At 32.5% G+C, this 22,709-nt stretch overlaps 2 protein-coding genes and 1 non-coding gene across 3 annotated transcripts; 1 reads left to right on the top strand and 2 right to left on the bottom strand.

Annotated features, from left to right (window-relative positions):
• Window positions 1–7,961: 7,961 nt before the first annotated feature.
• Window positions 7,962–9,552, top strand: LOC106360900 (receptor-like protein 51). Its single transcript, XM_013800575.3, has one exon. It carries the CDS (start codon window positions 8,020–8,022, stop codon window positions 9,316–9,318), a length of 1,299 nt encoding a protein of 432 aa, XP_013656029.2. The 5' UTR covers window positions 7,962–8,019; the 3' UTR covers window positions 9,319–9,552.
• Window positions 9,553–10,390: 838 nt separating this feature from the next.
• Window positions 10,391–10,463, bottom strand: TRNAE-CUC. The gene has a single exon. It is a non-coding gene; the product is annotated as a tRNA-Glu (tRNA).
• Window positions 10,464–11,068: 605 nt separating this feature from the next.
• On the bottom strand, window positions 11,069–13,777 carry LOC106360901 (shaggy-related protein kinase eta-like). Its single transcript, XM_013800576.3, has 8 exons — window positions 13,517–13,777; window positions 12,590–13,015; window positions 12,443–12,517; window positions 12,316–12,372; window positions 12,103–12,243; window positions 11,971–12,021; window positions 11,709–11,888; window positions 11,069–11,612 (listed from the first exon to the last, which is right to left on the bottom strand). Exons 1-8 carry the CDS (start codon window positions 13,529–13,531, stop codon window positions 11,415–11,417), a joined length of 1,143 nt encoding a protein of 380 aa, XP_013656030.2. The 5' UTR covers window positions 13,532–13,777; the 3' UTR covers window positions 11,069–11,414.
• Window positions 13,778–22,709: the final 8,932 nt, after the last annotated feature.

Here is a 22,709-nt window from a genome sequence, read left to right as displayed (position 1 = left end):
CTGTTTTTATTTCTTTTTGCCAGGGTATTGTTTTGTATAGATTAACTACTCTTGTAGACTAATCTTCATCGTTTTTTATGGGCAAGCAGATTTTGTCGAGAAGATTAAACACTCTCGTTTGCTTACTTTTAGATCCCTACGTCTTAATTTAAAATGTTTTGAGAGTATATCTAAAAATAAGAGTTAATCCCGGATCTATTAAAGACACATACCTAACCTATGGAAGGACATATCCGCAGCCGTAATGAGCAAAACAATATGACTTAATTTCTACAGCAGGAGGATCAAACCCGGAATGTGTTTGCATCCAAGGCCCATCCACTACCACTGGACCACTGAACTATTTTCAGTAACCAGAACCAGTGCCGGTCCGAACCAATTTGGCGCCTAAAGCGCACTCATAAAATTATGCCACATAAATATAACTAGTTTACTGTATTTTTAATATATAATCAACATACATATTATTAGAACTTAATTAGTATCAAAAATAAATATAAACACACAAACAATTCTTGCAAAATCATTTGACCAATTTTGAATAACCATGTTGCTGTCAGCTTGAATTATTATTCTATTGACAATTCAATTAATTGATTCTTAGTTCTATTTTAGCATTTATATAACAAAAATTGTATATTATAGCAATACATATGATCAAAATCACCTTAAAATTAACACCAATTAGTTTTAAAAAAAATATTAACACCAATTTCATTTGAGAAATGTCTCACAGAATATCAGAGCATAGTTTACAATATTTTGCTTTTAGATTTTTGAATTTTTTTAAATAATTATAAAAATCAACAGAAAAACAAAGGAACAGAGAAAATGTGGTAAAGTGGAGATTGGGAGAACCAAGAAAAAAATATCTTCTTTAAAAATAATTAGGATTTTAACTAGTTATATAATTTATTAATGACTAATATAGTTTTGTAATAAAAGTAATTAAGTTTGTTAGAAAAGGAAACCAAACCGTGAGGTCAAATCTTTATTACTACTTTTCAAAAGAAAAATAAAAAAAATAATAAAAGGGTGAAGTATCGAACTCGTGACCATAGTACAGGAAAAGCAACACCCAAAACCATTAAGACAAAGTGACTCTACTAACATTCGGTGCCCTTTAAAATATATGTATACTCTGGCGCCTAAAGCTATTGCTTTACCAGCTTTACCACAGGGCCGGGCCTGGAACACAACCCTACTTTTAGATATACCTTTTTGAACACGTTCAAGGCCCATCCACCAGACCACTGAACCATGTTCAATAATCGGAACACAACCCTATTTTTAGATATACTTTTTACTGAAAATGGTTATATTTAATGTTCATACTAGAGTTTGATCTGTACATCACACGGGTGTTAGTTTTACTTTTTCATATATTGATATTTGTTTTTCATATCACCCTTATATATTTTAGACATGTCACCATATAACTAATTGTATATTATTATATTCTTACAAAACATATTGTGTAATGTAAATGTGATAATTTAATTTTATATTTCAAATTAGCCTTTGTATCGTATATTTTTAAAGTATATTGATTATATTCGTGTTTTCTGGCATTTTTGATTGGAGAATCCCCTATATATTCATCCTCGAGCATTATAACATATTTTTGTAGCCACATGTCATCATGAAAATGGTTTTTAGAATTGCTAGAAAAATAAATTGATCCATATAAACATATACTATGTTTTTTTTATTAAACTAACTATCAAATTAATTACTAGTGTACAAAATAATATGTTTTTATTTCCATAAATAAAATGTACGGAATTACCTAATATGATTGACATATATATGATAATTAATGATTATGAATAATACATATTTGAGAAAAAAATTGTAACCTATCTCTTTTCTGTTTAATATTATATTATTAAAATAAATTAAACAATCACATTAAACATATAATTAAAAAAATAGATTTTTTCTTATATTTTATATTTTGAATTTTTTAAAACGACTATAAATTACTAAAAATGGTAAAAGTCCCACATTGAAAATTTTGTGATCAATGGTTTAAATTTTTTTTGTTCAAACAAGCTACAAATATCATATATCGTAGAAGTGAGCGTTCGGATACACGTTTGTGTTCGTATCGGGTATTTCAGTATAAAGGTATATAACCCGTTTGGGTATTTCTACACTTCAAGTCGGGCTCGGGTATTTTATGTTCGGATTTAGATATTTTGGGTGTGGTTCGGATATTAAATTTTGAAGAAAAAATAAATAAATTATTCATTGTTTAATTTTTTGTATTTAAAATATATTTTAACTTAACTGGTTTTCTAATTTTGAAAAGATTAACCTATTAATTGGTTTGGAGATAAAACTTTTAAAATAGAAAGACACTAAATTAATTGTTGTTTTGAAATTTTAGATGCAACTTTATTAATGCAAGAAACAAAAGCTTGATATGTATTTTAAGTGAGTAGCAAATGATTTTGTCCATAATTATATGTATATTATTTTGAGCAATAAGCATCATTAATATAAATATTTTGAATAAAATGAGGGAAGTAAACTATAAATATAGGGTTAAGTATACTTATGTTTGGTTATCTTCAGATATCTATTCAGGTTCGGATATTATCCGTTCAGATTCAGATATTACCCGAACTGGTGAAATAAGTAATTTTTTTTGTTTGTTCAAGAATTAGATGATTTTTAGACCGAGCTGGTGAATATATACTAGACAGACATTTATATTTCGAGTCTGCACTTATATTCTATAACAGCTTGATATATTATATTTGAACACTAACCTGTTAATATTGTTTGCCGGTGATTTTTTTTCAAAATTTTGATTCTTAGATATGTATCTGGAGTGAAACTAAATTTTAAAAATGTCAATTTTTAAATTGACACTTATGTAATTCACCGAATTCATAAGAAGTTAAAAAACTTAACTCATATCAATGGAACAAAGACGAGAACAAAAGCACGATTTTATAGATGTAAAAAATAAATCACTTTGGAGAGTCAATAGTAAAGAAATCGAAAGTAGAAAACCTAATCCCCTTTCGTCATTATACAATCGATGATGCCTATTTGGTTTTGGTGATTTGTGTCAGCCGCAAAACTTAATTTCTTTTTGTGCATATGAAGTCGTAAAAGTAATTAAAATGAGATGTAATACGTTAATTCTTCAACAACAATGATTTATTTAAGAGATCAACATTTGTATTCGTCATTTTATAATTGATAAAGATTGTAATGTTACAAAATGTTAAAAACCATTTAATAAATAAAATTTATTATAAAAATTCATTTTGCGCATGCACGCAGGTTATCATCTAGTATATTATTAAAATTTCATTTTTGAATATGTGCTCCGGAATACTGCAACCATAATTGGATATTTAATTGTGTACATGTTTAAAATGTGATAGGTTTTAGTTATAGAAGTGAAATAAATGTATAATATATTAATGATATAAGTTAAGATTTGGTTCGAGAAATATTATAATTTAAGTTAAGTTTCAAAAAAAAAAAATTAAAGTTAAATTTTAATTATTAGTTCAATAGCATAAGTTGTAGTTATTAAAATGAAGCAAAATTTAATTTTAAAAAGTATTTCAGTTTTAATAATATATATATTATTTTTGTCAAACTTGGACAATAACACAGCAATGCCGCTACCACAAACCATTTAAACTATACTAGATTCGGACCCGCCCTCAAAAGGGCGGGTATATATATATATATTTAGAAATTTAATTTCATATTTATGTTTTTCTTTGAAATCATATTTGTGTTTTTCTTTGTAATCATATATGTGTATAAATCTTGATCAAAGTCTATTTTATAAAATAATTGTAATTTAAAAAATTGACCCGACATACATTTGGTTCTTTGTAATCATATGCATGTATGCCCGTCTTTTTGTAATCATATGCCCGTGCACTTTTAAAGTGTGGATTTATTTCCAAAACAAATCAAATTTATTTGATATTTATATTTTTTATTATTATTTACATTTAAGTGCTACAAAGAAAGTATTATAATTGTGCAGATTATAATATTTTGACATTTTAACAGGTATAATTTTGATGATGAAATATGTAATTAGGTTTTAATAAAATCATGATATTTTTCATTTTTAGCATTTTGAATTATTAATATAATTAATAATATTCATACTCAAAAAACCAATGTAGAGTCTACCCGTAAGTATGGGTCCCGAATCCGATTAAATCCGACCTATATACTCAAAAATATTAATTTATTGTATTTATCTAAATTTTGCTAAATTTAATTTATAATATAATTTTAGATATTTTCGTGATATTTTCATATTTGATATGAATCGACGATAAAAATGGTAAATCGAGTGATCTGCATTTAATCCAGCTCAGATTTTAGATTAAATTATAAAATTTCTATTTAAAAACTCCATAAAATCCGGTTAAAAGCCCAACCCGAAAAAACCTAGATAAATCTAATGATCTTTTATTTTTTAATTTAAATTTATTTTAATTACATGATAATTATAATTTGTGTATTTAATTAAAGGCAAAATCCTAATTTGGTAGATAAATTAGTCAAATAATTTGCATTTCATGAAAATGAAATAAAATTCTAATTGTATTTGGTAAATAAAAATATACTTTTATATTAACTATTTCAATGGTAAATAATATTATACTAATATATTATATATTTTATTAAAAGGGCACGTTAGTAAATAATATTTACTAAATATAAAGCATAAACTTATATTTTAAATATTAGTAGTCATAATCGTAAGAATAAATGTGGATACTAATTCACTGGATTAACTAATGTATAATGTATAAGTAAAGTATTATTTGCTGGTTATAACATATATTGTCTGTAACAAAATGTGTAAATGTTTTCAAAAGGGTGATGTAGTTATTATGCAGATTTGAATCAAACGTATATCAATTGATTATTTGTGCACTCTGGTAAACATGGTAGTTATGGATCCTAGAATATAGGAATAAAGGTAAGCAGTTATAAAAATATACGGTTTAATTTTTGAATATGTTGCATAGGAAAATAATAAATTGGACATAACCTTTTATCAATTGGTCATGTTGCTGTTTTAATTGTATTGATATAACTTGTGGTTTCCTCAATAAATATTCAGATAAACTTCGAATGATAGTTATAACCAGATTACCCTAAGATAATACAAATATATAAATTTTACTTCCAAATATACTACTAAGAAAGTACTATAAATACAACAATAATTAGGGTTTAAAGCTTCCATATATAAAAGTGAAGGCCTTAAGGAAAAAAAAAACAAATTCCTGCATGAATTTTGGACAGTCTAGAAGACATGTGCATAAAATAATGAGCTGTGAAATTACATATAAAACTAAATTGACTGAGATAAACCTTACATAAACTATTTAAAATTGTCTAAACCAACATTAAGGAAAATGCCAATTATCACTCTATTGAACATTGGTTAAAACAAGTGGTGGCCTAATGGTAACTGGTAAATAGCTCTGTAAATAGTGTGATAAATCCGTTGTTTCTCTGAATCCGATTTTTACTAAGAAACTTTTTACTCCCATTTGCCTATATACGAATGGTGTCATACTTTAAACTCCAGTGAATAAGATTAATTGATAGTTATATTCACATTGAAAGATTAGGTATGACTCTTGTGGCAACCAGTCTTATAAAAACACATGTTCAATCGTTTGTTGTGTTCTTCATATATAAAAACGGAATTATTTAACAATATTATTTTCAATGCTCAACTGATTAATATGAAAATAATAAGAGTATAATGATATTATTTTTATGTTTAGCATCTAAAGTTTTATTTATCTCACTTTCATCTTTATTATTTATTTATTTTTACTTTTGGCATAGTTTATGCATGAATTGGTTGTTTGTCGGATTTTTTTGAAAAATATAAAAAATAATGAATTCTTCCAAAACCATAATTTAGTGGTACTTTTGGAAGTTCAAGATTTTAATTGGTAGCTTTAGAAAACAAAACATAAATTGGGGTTTTTTTAAGGAAACTGGCCATATTTATATTTTTTAATTTAGAAAATAATAATATATATTTTAATTTATAGGATAATTCTTTCAAATAGCATTTTTAAGTTTTTTGTCACAAAATAACCCTAAAAAAAAGAAAATAACCAAAATAGCCCTTTTTATTTTGAAATTTTTAATTTATATTTTTTATTTTTAAAAATTTGAAACTTTATTTCCAAAACTCCACTCCTTAACTTTAAACCCTAGGATAAAAATCTATTTTTACTCTTTAATAAAACTTATTTTGGTCATTTTCTTCATTAAAAGCTATTTTTGTGACAAAAACTTAAAAAAGATTTCCTTGAGTCTCTAATTTATATACTAAAAAAAATTTCTTCAATTTATTCGTTCCTTTTATATAAAAAATAATACTCCTAGTATGTATTGTTTTAAAAAAGTTAGTTGCTACCTAACCTCTTAAATTATGCATTAACTTTGAGAAAAAATGTTGTTTTCAGCTTTCTGATTAATCTGCATGTATATGCAAAAAATATAGGATATTCATGTATTTTTCATAAATTTGAGTTCTGTACCAAAACTTTTAGAAGAGCTTTAGTTATTCTTGTATGGGGTGGGTTAGGCCTGGGCATTTTACCCGGACCCGAAGACCCGACCCGAAACCGATCCGAAAAAACACGGTTCGGGTAAGAACCGACCCGATCAAATTACTCTATCGGGTTTTGTTGCAGAGGACCTGCGGGTCTTGGACCCGACCCGACCCAAACCCGAAACCCGATGGGTACCCGAATTAATAATGTAAATTAAATAAAATGCATCAAGGGGGAATCGAAGACAGGTTATTTGTCTAGAGAACATGGGGGTCAACCACTAGGAGACAACAAATTATTGTTTTATCTCGCATAGTTTAGTATATATACATATTTTAATATAATAAAAACACAAATTTTGAATAAAATTTTAAATATTTTCGGATATATAAATATTTTCAGATTTTTTTTTGTACTTTTAGGTTTTTTTTAGATTGAACCCGAACCGAACTCGACCCGAAACCAAACCGAATCCGAACCGATAAATTCTAATTACCCGAATGGGTCTAACTATCTAAGACCCGACCCGACCCGGATCCGGCACGACTCGAACCGACCCGGAACCGAAAATTTGAAATTACCCTATCGGGTCCTAAACTCTTAGACCCGAAAAACCCGACCCGAATTCGACCCGACGACCCGAATGCCCAGGCCTAGGGTGGGTTTACAAAAAGAAGAAGAAGAAGATTCCTATGATATTCTTGTTGTCCCCATTCAATGCATAAGGCCTGGAGTGATGCTAATATCGATGAACTTTCTTTTACAAAAGTAAAATCAAGAGACTTAACTTACACGATCCCTCCGATCCAGAGCATAAATCATCCGGTGAATTCACATTTGGTGGTAATGCACATAGAACCTTATATTCTTTACTTTTGTCAGTGTTTGAATGGTTACAATGAATCAGAGAAAATGTAAAGCAAGCAGAAAACTATGGTTAGTGCAGATTCACTAATGATTTGTACAAGTTTATTAACTATCATAGATTAACAATTTTTCACATTTTGAGAACTGTAAACATTTAACTTGTGTTGATTAACCTCGATTGTTTTACAATGTAGTCATTCCTTCCACACTCTTCTCTCTTTTAATATTCTTTTGATGTACCGCAAACAATCTTTTGTTATTTTTTCAGATTATCCGTATGTTTACATTCGTCAAAATGTCCCAAATGGTAAACATAGTACGACACAACACCCAAACAAAAAAACATCACTATCTACAACCATAGTTCTACACTAACGCAACAAAAATTCAATGGATGTGAAGAAAATTCATGAAAGAAAAAAGAAGAAAAAATTAAGGTCAAAATCGTAATTAAACCACAATAGAAGACTAAAATATAAAGAGTTCCCAACTGTCACATGACCCATCTTTGAAAAACCCAATCTCTCTTCTTTCTTCAGACACACTTCCTCTCTCTCTCTTCAACATGAAACCTCTGTCACCGTCATTACCGTTACTCCTCCTTCTCCTCCTCCTCTCATCCACTACCTTCGCCGCTCCTTCCCTCTCCCCGACCCCTTCTCCAACCATCTCCCCCATTCCTCGAACCTCTCCTCGCACCTCCTCTTCCCCATTAGACCCAAAACACCTCAAAGCCCTCGAATCCCTCAACATCCCCACCGCCAAAAACCCCTGCGACCACCGTCCCACCTCCAAACCCCCCTCCACCGTCGTCACCTGCGACGCCGGCTCCCCATTCCGCCTCGTCACATCCCTCTCCTTCACAAACTGCTCCTCCGACCTCTCCATCTCCTCCGCAGCCCTCAGAGCCCTCTCCCCCTCCCTCGCCTCCCTCTCTTTCCTCAACTGCCCTTCCCTCTCCCCTCCTCCTCGCCTCCCCACCTCCCTCCGCTCCTTCACCGCCACCTCCTCCTTCCTCCGCCGCCGCAAAGGCCTCTCCGGAGTCTACCTAGCTCGCCTCGTCAACCTCACCGACCTCACCGTCTCCTCCGTCCCCGTCTCCACCTCCGGCCTCTTCGTCATCCTCGGAAACATGGACAAGATCGCCTCCCTCACAATCTCACACGCCAATCTCTCCGGCAACATCCCTAAGTCCCTCCACTCGAATCTCACATTCATCGACTTATCAGACAACCTCATCAAAGGCTCAATCCCCACTTCGATCACTCAACTCTCCAACCTCAAATCTCTTAACTTGTCGTCAAACTCCATCTCCGGCGAGATCCCCGACAGCATCGGCGATCTAATCTCCTTAAAGAACCTGTCTTTATCCTCAAACAAGCTCTCCGGACCGATCCCTGACTCGATCTCCTCCCTTCCAGACCTCACCCACTTAGATCTGAGCGGAAACCAGCTAAACGGCACCGTTCCGAGGTTCATCACCAAGATGAAGAGTCTCAAGCACTTGAATCTCGCTAACAATAACTTCCGTGGAGTTCTTCCGTTCAATGCGAGCTTCTTGAAGAAGCTCGAGGTGTTTAAAGTGGGAGGGAACAGTGATCTCTGTTACAACCGCACTGTGCTGTCTTCGAAGATGAAGTTAGGGATTGCTCAGTGTGATAAACATGGGTTGCCTCTGTCTCCGCCGCCGCAGAAGGAGGATTCGAGTTCTGATTATGATTACGGTAGTGAAGATGAGACTAGTGTGAAGAAGAAGGAAGAGAGTCGTGGTCCTAATAAGGTTGTGCTTGGTGTTTCCATTGGACTTGCTTCGCTTGTGTTCTTGATCATTTTCTTGATCCTTTGCGCCAAATGGTGTGGTTGATTCCGACAAGAAAGCTGTAAGAAGAAGATGATAGTGATTCTTTGGAGAATAACCGGAACCGGTTCTCCGCATTAATCTTTATTTGCTATTTTACTTTGCTTTTTTTTTACATTTGAGTGGGTATAATTAATTAGTAGCTATTGTTTTTTTTTAAACAAAATTAGTTTGTTGTAATTTTGAGTGTATGTTTTCAAAAGGATTATTTTGTAATAATTATTGAATTATTCTTATCAATTATTTTCTTCAACAAACATTTGTCATCATTAGTTGTGTACTTCTGTTTATGTAATACTGCACATGCGGGGGTTGAACACTTGAACATGGTTTAGTTGACAAAACTAGATTTGAACTTGTCATTAGTTCATATCTTCACCAGATTATTAATGATTGAAAATGATATTTTTTTTAAAACATTGACTAAGTATAAAATTGAGTAAATTAAATAACGTGGTTATGCTTTCCGTTGAAGCAATGTTACTATCATGGAACTAGGGAAGACATAGAGATCCAGCCTGTTCATGTTCTTCTATTGCTTCGATTGTCAAAGATTTCATCACGGACCGTACCAACCGTAAACCAGGCTGGTACTAACATTTTAGTACATGAAACATTTCAATGGTCACCAGAAACTTTTGCAAAGAACAATATCTTAGAACAATATCTCCTCTGGTTAGGTTAGACATGAACTTGGCCATTTCATGAAAATCTCCACATACACACTTAGAGAGACTCTTAGCAACTCTTGTGATCTCTCCACGTCCAGAGCTAAGTATCCATAACGCCATTGCTAATTCCTCACACACTCAAACATTTTGATTGAAAAGAGAGATGTGTAAATCCCATATCCAGCTACCATCATTGTCAAAGAAACAAGAACCTTGGACATAATTTAGTGTACATAAGGAACTTATACTTATGAGATCTAGTAAGTATATTAGCCTGTTGTATGCTGCTGAGGATGAATCGCTAAATGATAAAGATAACCACAAAATATTGCTCATATCTCAAGGGCATTAAGGATTATAAACCAACTGAAGTCAAAGAGATTACAACAACAATATTTCAAAAAATACTCCGTTGCCGGTACTCGAACCCGGGTCTCTCGGGTGAGAGCCGAGTATCCTGACCAGCTAGACTACAACGGATTTGTGTTCATTCAGTTAAGAATGTTTCCTTGGTTTGCAACTTTCCTGGTTAACTTTTGTGGATGCAATAAATACACAACATAACTGAAGAGTGAGTTACATTTGGGCAATAACTTTTCTTCGGAGAAAGGATATCCAAAAAATTGGATTTGAGACGGATTGTATTAACCTAATCAAAATTATTGAAAATTCTGTGGAATGGCCAGCTTTGAAGACATAAATTGAGTTTGTTAGTACATTAGAAGGTCATTGGAGTTTTGTACTTTAGACCTTGTTCTTTGTTCCTAACATGTGTTGTGCCTACTTCCTTGGTAAAAAGAGTGAGAGCCCACACAGAGAACGGAAGAGTGAGTTATTCTCTTTTTTTGAGCCCACACAGAGAACGGAAGAGTGAGTTATTCTCTTAATGCAAAAAAAGGATAAGATAGTCTTGAGATTTGCCTTTGTGAGAAGCTTAAGTGAAACAAACCATTTCATTAGAAGACGAAACATTCCAAAGGAGAAAGAACCAAAAAAAAAACAGAGAAACCCCTTAAACTGCAGAAGAACTCAAGCCTTCCTCTTTTGGTAGACTTTGGATCTCTTTGACTAAAGATTCTTTCAGCTTCTGCTCAAACTTTACTATATAAAGAACCTCTAACTACTAAGCTCATATACAGATGCAGAAAGAATGAAGTACAAGGGAAGATTTTGTTTTCTCACAAAACTTAAAAAGGAAAAAGAAAAAGAAAAAGATACATCTGAATAGCTTTTCTTGCAGATTTGGGGAAGTCAGGTTTGTAGAAGCTGTCTTTGACCATCAAACTTGTCTCCCAAAGGAAACATTCCTGGAACTGAGTTTGAGGAGGCAAAACTTCTGATTTGTTATCCTCCACATTGCCTTCAACTACCTTCTTCTGTCTCTGAGTAATGGTACATTATACATATAAAGTCCCTCATCTTCTGATCGTTTTAAGTTCCAGACTGATTCAAGAAACTTAGACCCAACTGTCTCTTGATATGGTCCGGAATCAACTTGTTGACCAGCTCAGGTGATGCTCCAGCTACCTCTTGTTTGAAGTTGAAGATTGGCGGGAAAGGCCGTCCGTTTGGTAAACGAGCATTTGGTTCTCTCAGTTCATCAAAGAACGGATGTGCACAAGCTTCAAGCTGAAGTCACACCAGAAACAAAACAAAAAAACACTATTTATTAGCATTTTCAGTTAAGACCCTTAGAGCGAGAGAAATCTCAAGAGAAACACTCACAGCTGTGCATCTAAGACTTGGAGAGTACTGAAGCAGCCTCGATGCGAAATCAATCGCTTCTGGAGGCATCCTTTTATGGAAAATCTTGTGCCAAGGGTGTGCCTTTATCTGTGGGAACCTAAAGTCCGTGTAATGTGGATTCATGCAACGGATCTCTTCTCGAGTTGGTGTACCAAGAACCTGTTCCCAACAACTTAAAACAATGAGGATACTGTAGCCAAGTGAATGTGCTTTGAACTATATCACTGTTAAAGGTTCTTACTTTGATGATTTCAACAAGCTGATCCACAGCATTTTCTCCAGGGAATAATGGCTGCATTCATAAGAACATAATATCATTACAATGACTTCTAACGCGAAAGTAATGAATGTGATTAGTAAAAAATTGGTTTACCTGACCAAGAAGAAGCTCAGCAAGAACACAACCAGCAGACCAGATATCAATGGAAGTTGTGTACTCCGTGGCACCAAATATGAGCTCAGGTGCACGGTAGAATCTTGAACATATGTAAGAGATGTTGGCTTCACCTTTAACCTGATGCAAAATGTAAAACTTCATCAGTAAAAGCTACAAGTCAAAAGAGTTTATAATGTTCTAAAGTCTTACAAGCTGTTTAGCACTGCCAAAGTCACAGATCTTGACTTGATGAGTAAGAGGATCAACCTGCAGAGAAAGGGAGACAGATTAGCAAAGAAAGAAACAACACAAAAAATCTTGAAAGGTTAACGCATACCAGAAGATTTTGAGGCTTTAGATCTCTGTGACAAACTTCAGCAACATTGTGCATATAAGCAAGTCCCCTGAAGATCTGACACAACACAAAAAGTTCATCAGAACAAACATTTCTTCAAAATAAATCACTTCAGATGTGTTGTTTTACCTGGTACATGTAGAGTTTAACATAAACAAGAGGCATTCTCTGGTTAGCAGTGCTGTAATGTTTCAGAACACGGTACAAGCTCTCGGGTACATACTCCATAACCAAGTTGAGAAACAGCTCGTCTTTACTAGTGGTGGAGAAGAAGCAATGCTTCAAACAAACCACATTAGGATGGTCCATAACACGCATCAGCTGAAGCTCTCGGTTCTTGTACCTCCTGTCTTGCAGAACCTTCTTTATCGCCACGGTTTCTCCGGTCTCCAAACACTTCGCCTGGAAGACTATCCCGAATGAGCCTGTTCCGACGACACGCTCCGCCATGTAACTTATCGTCTGTTTTGGTTCTCCGTTTTTGCCTCCGATAGTTGTGGAGATTATGTGGCCAGTGACTTGATCGTGTCCGTTAACTACAGCACCCGGCACCTCCTGTAATAGACAAAGCGTTAAAGGTCAGCAAAAACCTAAAACTAAAAGCTTAATTCAAAAGGGTCAAAGAAAGAAGGAATCTTTTGTTGGTCAAAAAGAAGAAAGGTAAAACAGAAACAGAAACGGATGTAATAAAAACAAGACATAACAAGAACGAATCTCTATGCCCAGTTCTAGATCTAGCAAGTAGAGTACAGATCCCTAAACCCTAAAGATGCTTAAATTACAAATCGTCTTTTAAGAATAGTTGTCTAACTCAGAACTCAAGACCCTTAAGCAACCTCAGAGATCTCTCATGTTAACTCAAAAAAAAGAAAGAAACTTTTTACAAACCCACAACTTTGAAACCCCCTTCAACTTCAACAACACTAGCTACATAGTTCTTATCTTGATTTAAAAAAAAAAATCTAGCAGAACAAGACTCTCTCTCCGACAATAAGCTGAAGGGTAAAATGTGGAAAACAGACAAGGATCTTCCCTCAAAGTACAATTAGCTTTTACCTTATCGTCAGCCATGGCGTTAGAGGCAGAGAAGGGAAGAGAAAGAAGAGTGAGAGAGAACAAAATTGGTTTCAATCAGTTTTGTTGGTGGAGAGAGAGAGAGAAAGAGAAGTCGCAAGATGAGAATAAAGGAAGGAGAGAGAGAGAGAGAGAGAGAGAGAACAAGTCCATGTGAATCCAGCTCTTACTTCTCTCTTTTATTTCTCTCTCTCTACTTTCCGTTTTCTTCGCCATCTTCTTTCGTATTTTCTTTTAATTAATCTTCGTTTAGTAAAGGAAGTTACATAAACACCCTCGACACAAGGGCTCTTATTTCGTAATCGAAGGGTATCAATTAATGTTTGTTGTCGGTCATATTTGAATCTTTGATTCTCTCATCTTTCCTAAATCGTTGGTTTAGGGTCTAAATTGGTATTCATTGTCTGATTTTCATAATTATAAGAGTGATTACTAAAGTGAATCTAATATTATCACTCACTATTTATTTTACAATTCATAATTATCCAAATGTTTGATTGATAATCAGTATGAATTAAAGATAATTAATAATAATCAAGTAAAAGATAATTAATAACAAAATTTTGCGTCTTTACACATAAGTTATAGTATAATTTCACACGATTAATATTTTTGTAATCGAGATATTACATTACATAAATATATTTCACATTTTAAAACATCTATAGGTACAAATAATAGCTTTGAAATAAACAAAACACTAGATTTTGATCCGCGTTTTAAAAGCGCGGGATAACTATTTGGTTAAACTTTTCAATTTAAATGTTATTAATTTTTTTTGGTTTGAATTTTAATATTTGAGTTTTGACATCTATAACTGTGATTAATTTATTTTGACATCTTATAATGATGATCATTCGAGTTTTAGATTTGTGTGGTTCGGATTATTTGATTTTAAAGTTATAGAGGTTGGGTGTTTCAGATCTGTTTATGAACCATACATTTTTGGATCAGATCGGTTCGGATAATCTTGGGTTCAAATCAGATTTTTATAATCCATAAAAACCGAAGTGAAACAAATTAAAAATAGTTTGGGGTTAATTAAGGTTTATGGCCAAAAATCTGATAAACGTTCAAAAACCTAAGTTAAACCTAAAAACTTAGAAAAAAATCAGTTAGTTCATGTAATTTGAGGATTTGAATATTTTTATTTATAAATTGAATTATATATAAATTAATATTTTATTATATTTGGGTATTCATTTAGTATTTGGTGTGATTTTCGTTTTTTTGATTTAGAAAAATAGGAGGTTATTTTTGCAAACCGACAAGCGGGGTTGTTAAAATTCATTTTGAATATACCAATAAAATTTTAATATCTTAAGCTCAATGTAAATAGTTTAATTAGGGAAGTCTATACACATAGAATGTAATACATGTACGTTACTACATACTCAGTAATTTACATACATACGAAGTAGAAATGAACCATATATATAAGTGTTTTGCTTAACAGGGTTTAAGATTATGTGACTTAGATGTAATAACCTCGGTTTCGTTATTTACGTTTGATACTTGAAAAAAGAATGTTTGATACTTGAATGTTTTTTAAAGCATTAGAAATATAAGTGGGTCAAAACTATGTAAATTATAAAGGCCTGTTCATAGGTTTAAGCATATTTATGTGGGTGAATAATAAATTAATATATATTTAGTAATTAATAGAAAATGACACTCTTGTAAATACTTGCAAAACATAAGATCACCTAAAAAAGACCTTATATATTAGTAGTATAGATAGATTACAAACTTGAAACATTTTGCTGGTAATTTAATGAAATTTTTTTGCTGGTACATTTAAATATAATCATGTCAAGTGTTGGTGATGTCAGTGTCTTTTTTTAATTGAAATGCCACTTAAATATAAACCTACTTAGGATCTGACTGGTTTCCGTGCTACCATCCGCAAACGCAGTCTTTATGGTTGCCAGCGGTTAACAGCGTTTCGAAACAATCATACAAACCGCTATAAATCTTTTCAAAACGCTACGAACCTCTTAAAATCAAAAGCTGGTTCCAGCTGGCGTTTGCGGTTGCGGGAGGATACATTTTTTTTTTTCAAAAACCATATAAATATAAAAATAAAAATATTCAATAAAAATTTTAAATTGGAATTATAAAAATACTAAAATATATCTATTATATTTTAATTAATATTATAAAATTTTAAAATAAAAATATTTTCTATAATATTAAAAATTTAAAACTATAATTTTCTAAATATAATTTTCATATTTATTATAATATTATGATTTTTGATATTTTTTATAATTATAAAAAATGTAAATATTATTAATTTATTATTTAACCGCTGCTGCATTTGGTAGTTAACCAGTCATAAGTATCCCGCAAACGCATCAATTTCTAACCGCAGAACCAGTCGTACAAATCTCTTAAAACCGCTAAAAACCGCAACCACCCGCATCCGTAAACTCCCGTAATCACAACCGCAACCGCTGCGTTTGAACCAGTCAGACCCTTAAAGATGGTACTTAAATCTGTTATTCTTAATTAATATTGTTGGCCTCTTAAAAGAGTTGTATATGGAAATTTATTTCGTTGAGTAGTTTTAGAAAACTTTGTTATTTAATATTTGAGTTAATAAAAAAATAAATTCCAAGACAAACAGTAAATATCTATAATTATATAAGATTTTCACTCTAATATATTGAAAATCGTGATTTTAAAATAAAATAAGAAAATGCAATGAGTCTTATGTTGACTTAAAATATTTTGATTCAAACTAACATATCTTCATAATATAGATATTTCTATGATAAAATTAAAATTGTATATAAATATAACTATATGAAAACAAAAATATGTTTATCTAACCCGTTTTACGTTGGTTTTTGTTTTATTTTTAATATTTTTTAAAAAGGTTTTGTTTCTAATATTTTAAAACTGAAATAAACTAATTCATGTTCTTAATTAACTCGTCAAGCATCGGAAAAATTTGTGACTAATTAATTAAACAAAGCAGAGCTAGTTGACTAAATATCTCTCGGTAAATAATAAATATACTTAAATATATATTCTAAGCCAATAATTTAGGAACACATATATTAAATATAAATATAGTTATAGAATAGTTTCATTATTTTAGTTATCTATGAAAAAAACTTATACAGAAAGTTTGTGAGACATAATCTGAACATACTATCCGGTTTTACATATATAGGAAGCATATTTTATAAAATATTAAATACAAAGCTTCAGTTACATCCAAAATAAGATTCGCTTAAATAACCTAAGTTTTGCACGTATTATTAATTTAGAATAAAGTTAAATACAGTTATATATTATTTAACTTTATACATATCATTTATGGAATTTATAAACTATATGACCAACTTTTTTTTTTTTTTTGAAGATAATATGACCAACTTTATTTCATAGAATTGTCTTCGACCATCGGCCATCTCTCCATATTTAATAGAATCCTAACCAAAAGTTGGTTAATATCACACATTTCAAATCATATGAAACTGAACCGGACAAAACAGAAAGTAAAACCCTGGTTAACCGGACTTGTTGGTTGCACTTGCCCCTAACCACCGCAGTCGTGACTCGTGATCTTCTGAGTTCCGAGCCACCTCACTCCTCCCAAAGGACAAAAACAGATTTCGGGAGTGTAACTCAGAATAGAAGCAGCAGAACAAACAAATAAATTATAGAACAAACCTTACGAAAAAGAAGAAAAAAACAAACCTTGCAAATATATAAAGGATACATAGCTTGTAAGCTTGCTTATAGTCATGCGAAAACGAAACGCTTGCAATGGAGAACATTCAAATTCCAAACTTTAATTCAGGAAACAACAAAAAATCCAAGCTTTGTTAAGATCTCGACTTTGGAATTCAAAAAATCTTTCGTTAGTTACAGTTAAAAGAGAAAGAAAATTTTAAATAGTTCGGTGGTTAAATAAAAAGAAATTCAAAAAATATAGAACTGAATTAAAAGTATAGCTTAAAAATACTTCAATGGCATTGTCTTGTAAATATTGTTGAAACAGGAGGGCACCTCAAAAAAAAGCCTTCTGTTTTAATAGTATTGATGTAAGGTAATTTAGGTTAAAAAAATTAGGTAAAATAATATACGTAAATAAATAAAAAGTTAAAAGCATGATGAACTGGAACAAAATTGTCAAAGATCCAAGTTTGACCATTTGGTGCGAAAACTTCTTTTTTGACATTGATGAAAGTAAAAAGCATTTATGTTTCCTTGGTCTTGGCCTTTTAATGTTCGTCTATTTTATAACTAAGTTTTAGCCTTCAAAATGTCTTTAATTATTACCTAATAGTGTAGCTTTACTTATTGTGTTTGTTTGTTTTTTCTTTATATTTATTTTATTTATTTTTTCTGGAATATCAATGATGATAATGATAGCAGACTAGCAGTACTAGCATTTGCAGAAGACAACAACAAAATATTAATAAACTTTTCTTTTTGTTCAATTATGCATGGGACATACATACTTTTGGCGGTATGGATTATATTGTGGATAATTATCCTGAGGCTCAATAATTTCATATGTTAATATACGTATTCTTCAATCGCAGCAGCCAATTTAAATGCTCATGTACATCAGGTTTTAGCTGCGTATTTCACTATACCAAGTTGTTAAGATTATAGTTACTTTAGTTTTAAACGTGAATGAATCTTTGCATGATAGTAAATTATTGTCATTTTAAAAAATTATTCCAATCAAATAATTCACGAAAATGACGATACATGAAAATGAAGGGAAAAGTTAAGTACAATTAAGAAGAAAGCTAATAACAATTGGGCGCGAATGATAGTGAAAATTATAAAATAAATGTTTTTTTTTTGATAAAAAGAAGTTATTTTTCTTAGGTAACAGCTGAGCTAACCGTTGGCAAAAGCAAAGAGAAAGAATCGGTAACCCCTTCATATTATCTTCATGCATATACTTGCCATGTCTTCAAGCATCCCATGCAACTTTTTCTATATTTCAAATTTGATTTTTGTTAACCTCGCTTAATTACAATCCTACATACAAAATTTTTATTTTTTAAAATATATATAAACTCTCAATAATAAAACTGATATTTTGATAACTTGAAGAATCTCACAAATCAAAACCATACTAATTTATTTTTTATGTATAATGTTTGACATAAATAAACTATTAGGAAAAAATGATATATTTTTATCAAGTTTAAATTTAAATTGTGACATTGCAACAACAATAATACTCCTACAAAATTGTTGAGCCATTTATGAAGTTTAGACCGTATTACGAGTGGAACAAAACAAAAAACATGAAATGATTTTTTTTTTGGCAACTACATGAAATGATAATACTGTCGAACTCAGTATAATATGATGGAAATGTGAAGAAGATAGACCGGTGAGTTGGCAGTCGGTGGAAATGGAATGAAGATGGGCTGGTCAAAGCTACAAACTTATTTTAGTCAACTATAACTCAGCGACCTCTTATTAGCCTCTCTGTCTTTGTTGTTTTTTTAATTGAGGAAACATTATTAAAGATAGTGATCGTTTCTGCTGTTGTCGAATGTAAACCCCCTACAGTGAACTCACGGCTATGATGTTGACAATTGTTGGTTCTCGCATTCAAATGGCTCTCGATTAAACGGCTTGAAACATACGCCCAACATGACCCTTGTTTACGACCCGCGGATAGTGTGCTTCCCATAGATCTATACAATCTTTTCTGTGGAATACAAGTGTACAACAGAAAGACAAACAGTACATGACCCAGGTCGAAAGACAAAGACGGCTTTTGTCCAGCAGATGTGCTGGGGTTGTCTAATTGTAGGACCAAAGAAATATAGTGTTGTATGGTATAGGCGATAATGAAGTGATCATATTGTTTGGGTACAATATATCTCTAATTTGATTTTGTGCTATTATGTCTGGAAAACCGTGTTGCAATGCTAAGGCTCAACACGCTAGGACTAAAGAAATAGCTGCCAGAATTCGAAATGTCTGTGTGTTCTGATAATGAGATGAGCATTGAATGTTTTGTCCGTTTTATTTTGGTGGATGCGTTGTTTGCGCGTTAAATTGTTATGACAAATGAGTCAGCTACCAAATTGGGCATCTCACAAATTTATTTTCTTTGAATAATCTTAAGTCTCATTTATCCCCAGTGGGCTATATGTGCTATATGTTACAAGCCTGTGAGGTATCTACATTATATATGTAAATCTAGCCCAAACCCAACTGAGACTTCTCGGAGATCACAAACTATCCACACCAACGTAAACTAACAAAAGGAATGATCTACAACACCACACAGTACAAACTGTACAATACCGCGATCCATTTCCGTACTAATTACTAAAACGATAGTAACGTTTTGTGGTCACTTGTCAAAATATTTATGACAAAGTGACCACAATAGTATGGATAGTTCCTTAGATATTATATATCCAATACACACCACACATAGGTTTTTTTTCCGTTAATAGGTATTTAATTAATGGGCTTAAAAAATCCTTATTACAAACATACAGAAGCCCATAAAACCAAGCCAAAAACAATAAATTCTGGATCCAAAGCCCAACAACGGGAAACCCTAGGACCCACGAGGCTTCGCCGCCGCGCGGACAAACGCTGCGGTTCCGACGTCGCCCTCGCTTCGAAACAACACCGGGAACCAACCGTCGGTTCACCCGGATCCACCGGAGCTCACTGACTCCACACCATCACCACCGCCAAACGTCTTCAACACAAGTGAGCCCAATTTCGGAGAGCATCAATCGACTGATCGAGATCTCATCCGTCCCCATTCATCGCAATCACCGAGAGGAAGACTTCGCGTGAACCATCACCGTTAACCTTGGTCGAGCTTCGATCGTCCTCCGACGTCGTCACCACCAATCCAAACCAACCAAAAGCGACAAAACTAAAAGGAAAGAAACAGACTAAACCCTAAAAATGGAGCTAGGGAACCAACCGACGGCGAGGCAAGGCATGGAACGCCTTCACCCCCCGTAATCTAGACCGACGACGGCAGAGCTAAACGAAGCCTCCACCTCTCGGGGACAGGAACCGGCGTCGACGGAGCTGGAGGAGCCTCCACCTCCCGGAGACAACACCAAATAGCCGCACAAAGAGCTTCACCGCGCCTTCCTCACCACGACCGCGCCTTTACGCCAGAACCAGATCTGCTATGGACGACCTTCTTCCAGAACTCAAGCAAGGCAGAGGAGAGAGGGGACGATAGCAAAGCGAAGATCAAAAGCTTTAAAGGTGGCTTGAGGGGCTCCGGTGACGGCACGCACGCTCACGCGCCGGCCTGTCACCACACATAGTTACCTAATATTTTTCCTAATATATTATAAACTTAGTTGACATATTATTATCATTTTCATAGATAATATTTATTATTTGTTAAATACGTGAAATTGATGTTGAATAATTAAATAGTTGAAGTGTTCCATCCAATTACTAGCTTTTATAAGATTTTAAAAAATATATTTTGAATTGCACCTTCATTATAAGGCTTTTTAAATAGTGGTAAACACAAATCGCAAAATAATGTAAGACAATTAGCAGGTTTATAAAGATTTTTCATATTAACTTGTATATGCTATTATTTTTATTTGTGATTTACTTGAAAGGAATTTGAAAATCGACTAATCGTAAGTTTTTTTATTTTTCTAATCATACAGTTAACAATATTAAAATTTGATTAATCGTACATTCATCAAAAAACTATTCTCCGTATTAATCGTTTTTATTTTTAAAAATCTTCACAAATATTAATAAAAAAATTTAAAGCATATTTTATCAATTATTTTGTTTTATTTTAAATTTTTTTTCCAATAAAGCTTTACTATTCATATTTTAAGAATTTAGTATATGTTGTAGTATTTAAACAATGTACATTCATTAAAGTCTAAAACATTAATCTTGCAAATATAAAATCTAAACATCAATCTTAAGATAGTACCAGTATAATATTCTACCTTGTTACATCATCCACGTGGCAGAGGCCTGAGCCGCCTGACATCACTAGTTTAACTTAAGATTTGTTTCACAGGCGTCAGACTTTAAACGACCGTTTTTGGCAAGGCTGGCCCCAACGTAATTTGATTAAAAAAGCAGCTGCAAATTAATCACAGCCGTTGGGGCCACATGAAACGTGTTTAGTTAATGTCTTTAGACTCTTTACATGGACGTACACGGAAATTACGGAATCCAGCAAAATAGTGTTCATAAGCGCGAAAATAATATGTTTCTTTAACTAAAAAAATGTTTATACGCCAAACTTCTTATTGATTATCTAAACTACCTCAACTATGTACCATGCTTTAATTAGGAATTTCAAAATCATAATATTTTTAAAAAGGTAAACTAAAATCAAAATTAGTGCTTTTGAACGAAAGACGCTTATAAATAGATGAATACCTATCAGCGAAAGTATAAGCTAAGACAATGAAATTTTGTTTGTTGGTTAAAAATACTTTGGTAACAGTGACAATGGTACATAGTTGAGTACTTGTAGCAAACAAGTGACAATGACTCATGTTTTTTGATTGAGTACTTGTAGCAAACAAGTGGGTATCAATTGGTGTAGAAGAAGCATGACACATAACATACGCGTAGTTCGTATAAAAACTATAATAATTGTAGTAGCTAACAACAGCAAAAATAACTAAGCAAAGAATTAAGGTAAGAATTTTTAAAAATACGAGTTAGTAAATACTCCCGTGACTATTAACATTGACATCGTTTTACGTATTTCCTTCACAAGAACGATGCTCTCCAAGAAATTGCTCATGGCTTCTCTTAAAAACAACACATTCATCGAGTTTAATAGTTATCTTTTCTTCTTTTGGAATGACGATCTATTTCCCCCCTCAGAAATACAATATCATATACCACTCTGTACATACAGACTTTCAACCATGTTCGATTTCCAAACAGATTGAATATTCGAATCTTATTTCCCTTCATATCAAAAAGTTTACTTTTCCCCAAATAATTGAAGTTATATACCAAAACACACATAGACTTGCTTTACAATCGGTTAATGTTTGTTATTAAACCATAACCCATTGTTTCTCAAACGAAAATTGTGATAAACCAAAATTATCTACTCGCTCTGTTCCTAAATAATCTATGTTTTAGAATTTTCACACTTATTAAGAAAACACTTAAAATTTGGATAATAAATGTA

The sequence above is a fragment of the Brassica napus genome, chromosome A8 (genome assembly GCF_020379485.1).
Source record: "Brassica napus cultivar Da-Ae chromosome A8, Da-Ae, whole genome shotgun sequence".
NCBI classification, from domain to species: Eukaryota; Viridiplantae; Streptophyta; class Magnoliopsida; order Brassicales; family Brassicaceae; genus Brassica; species Brassica napus.
Note: the sequence above shows the minus strand (reverse complement) of the source record. Positions and strands in the feature narration are given on the sequence as shown.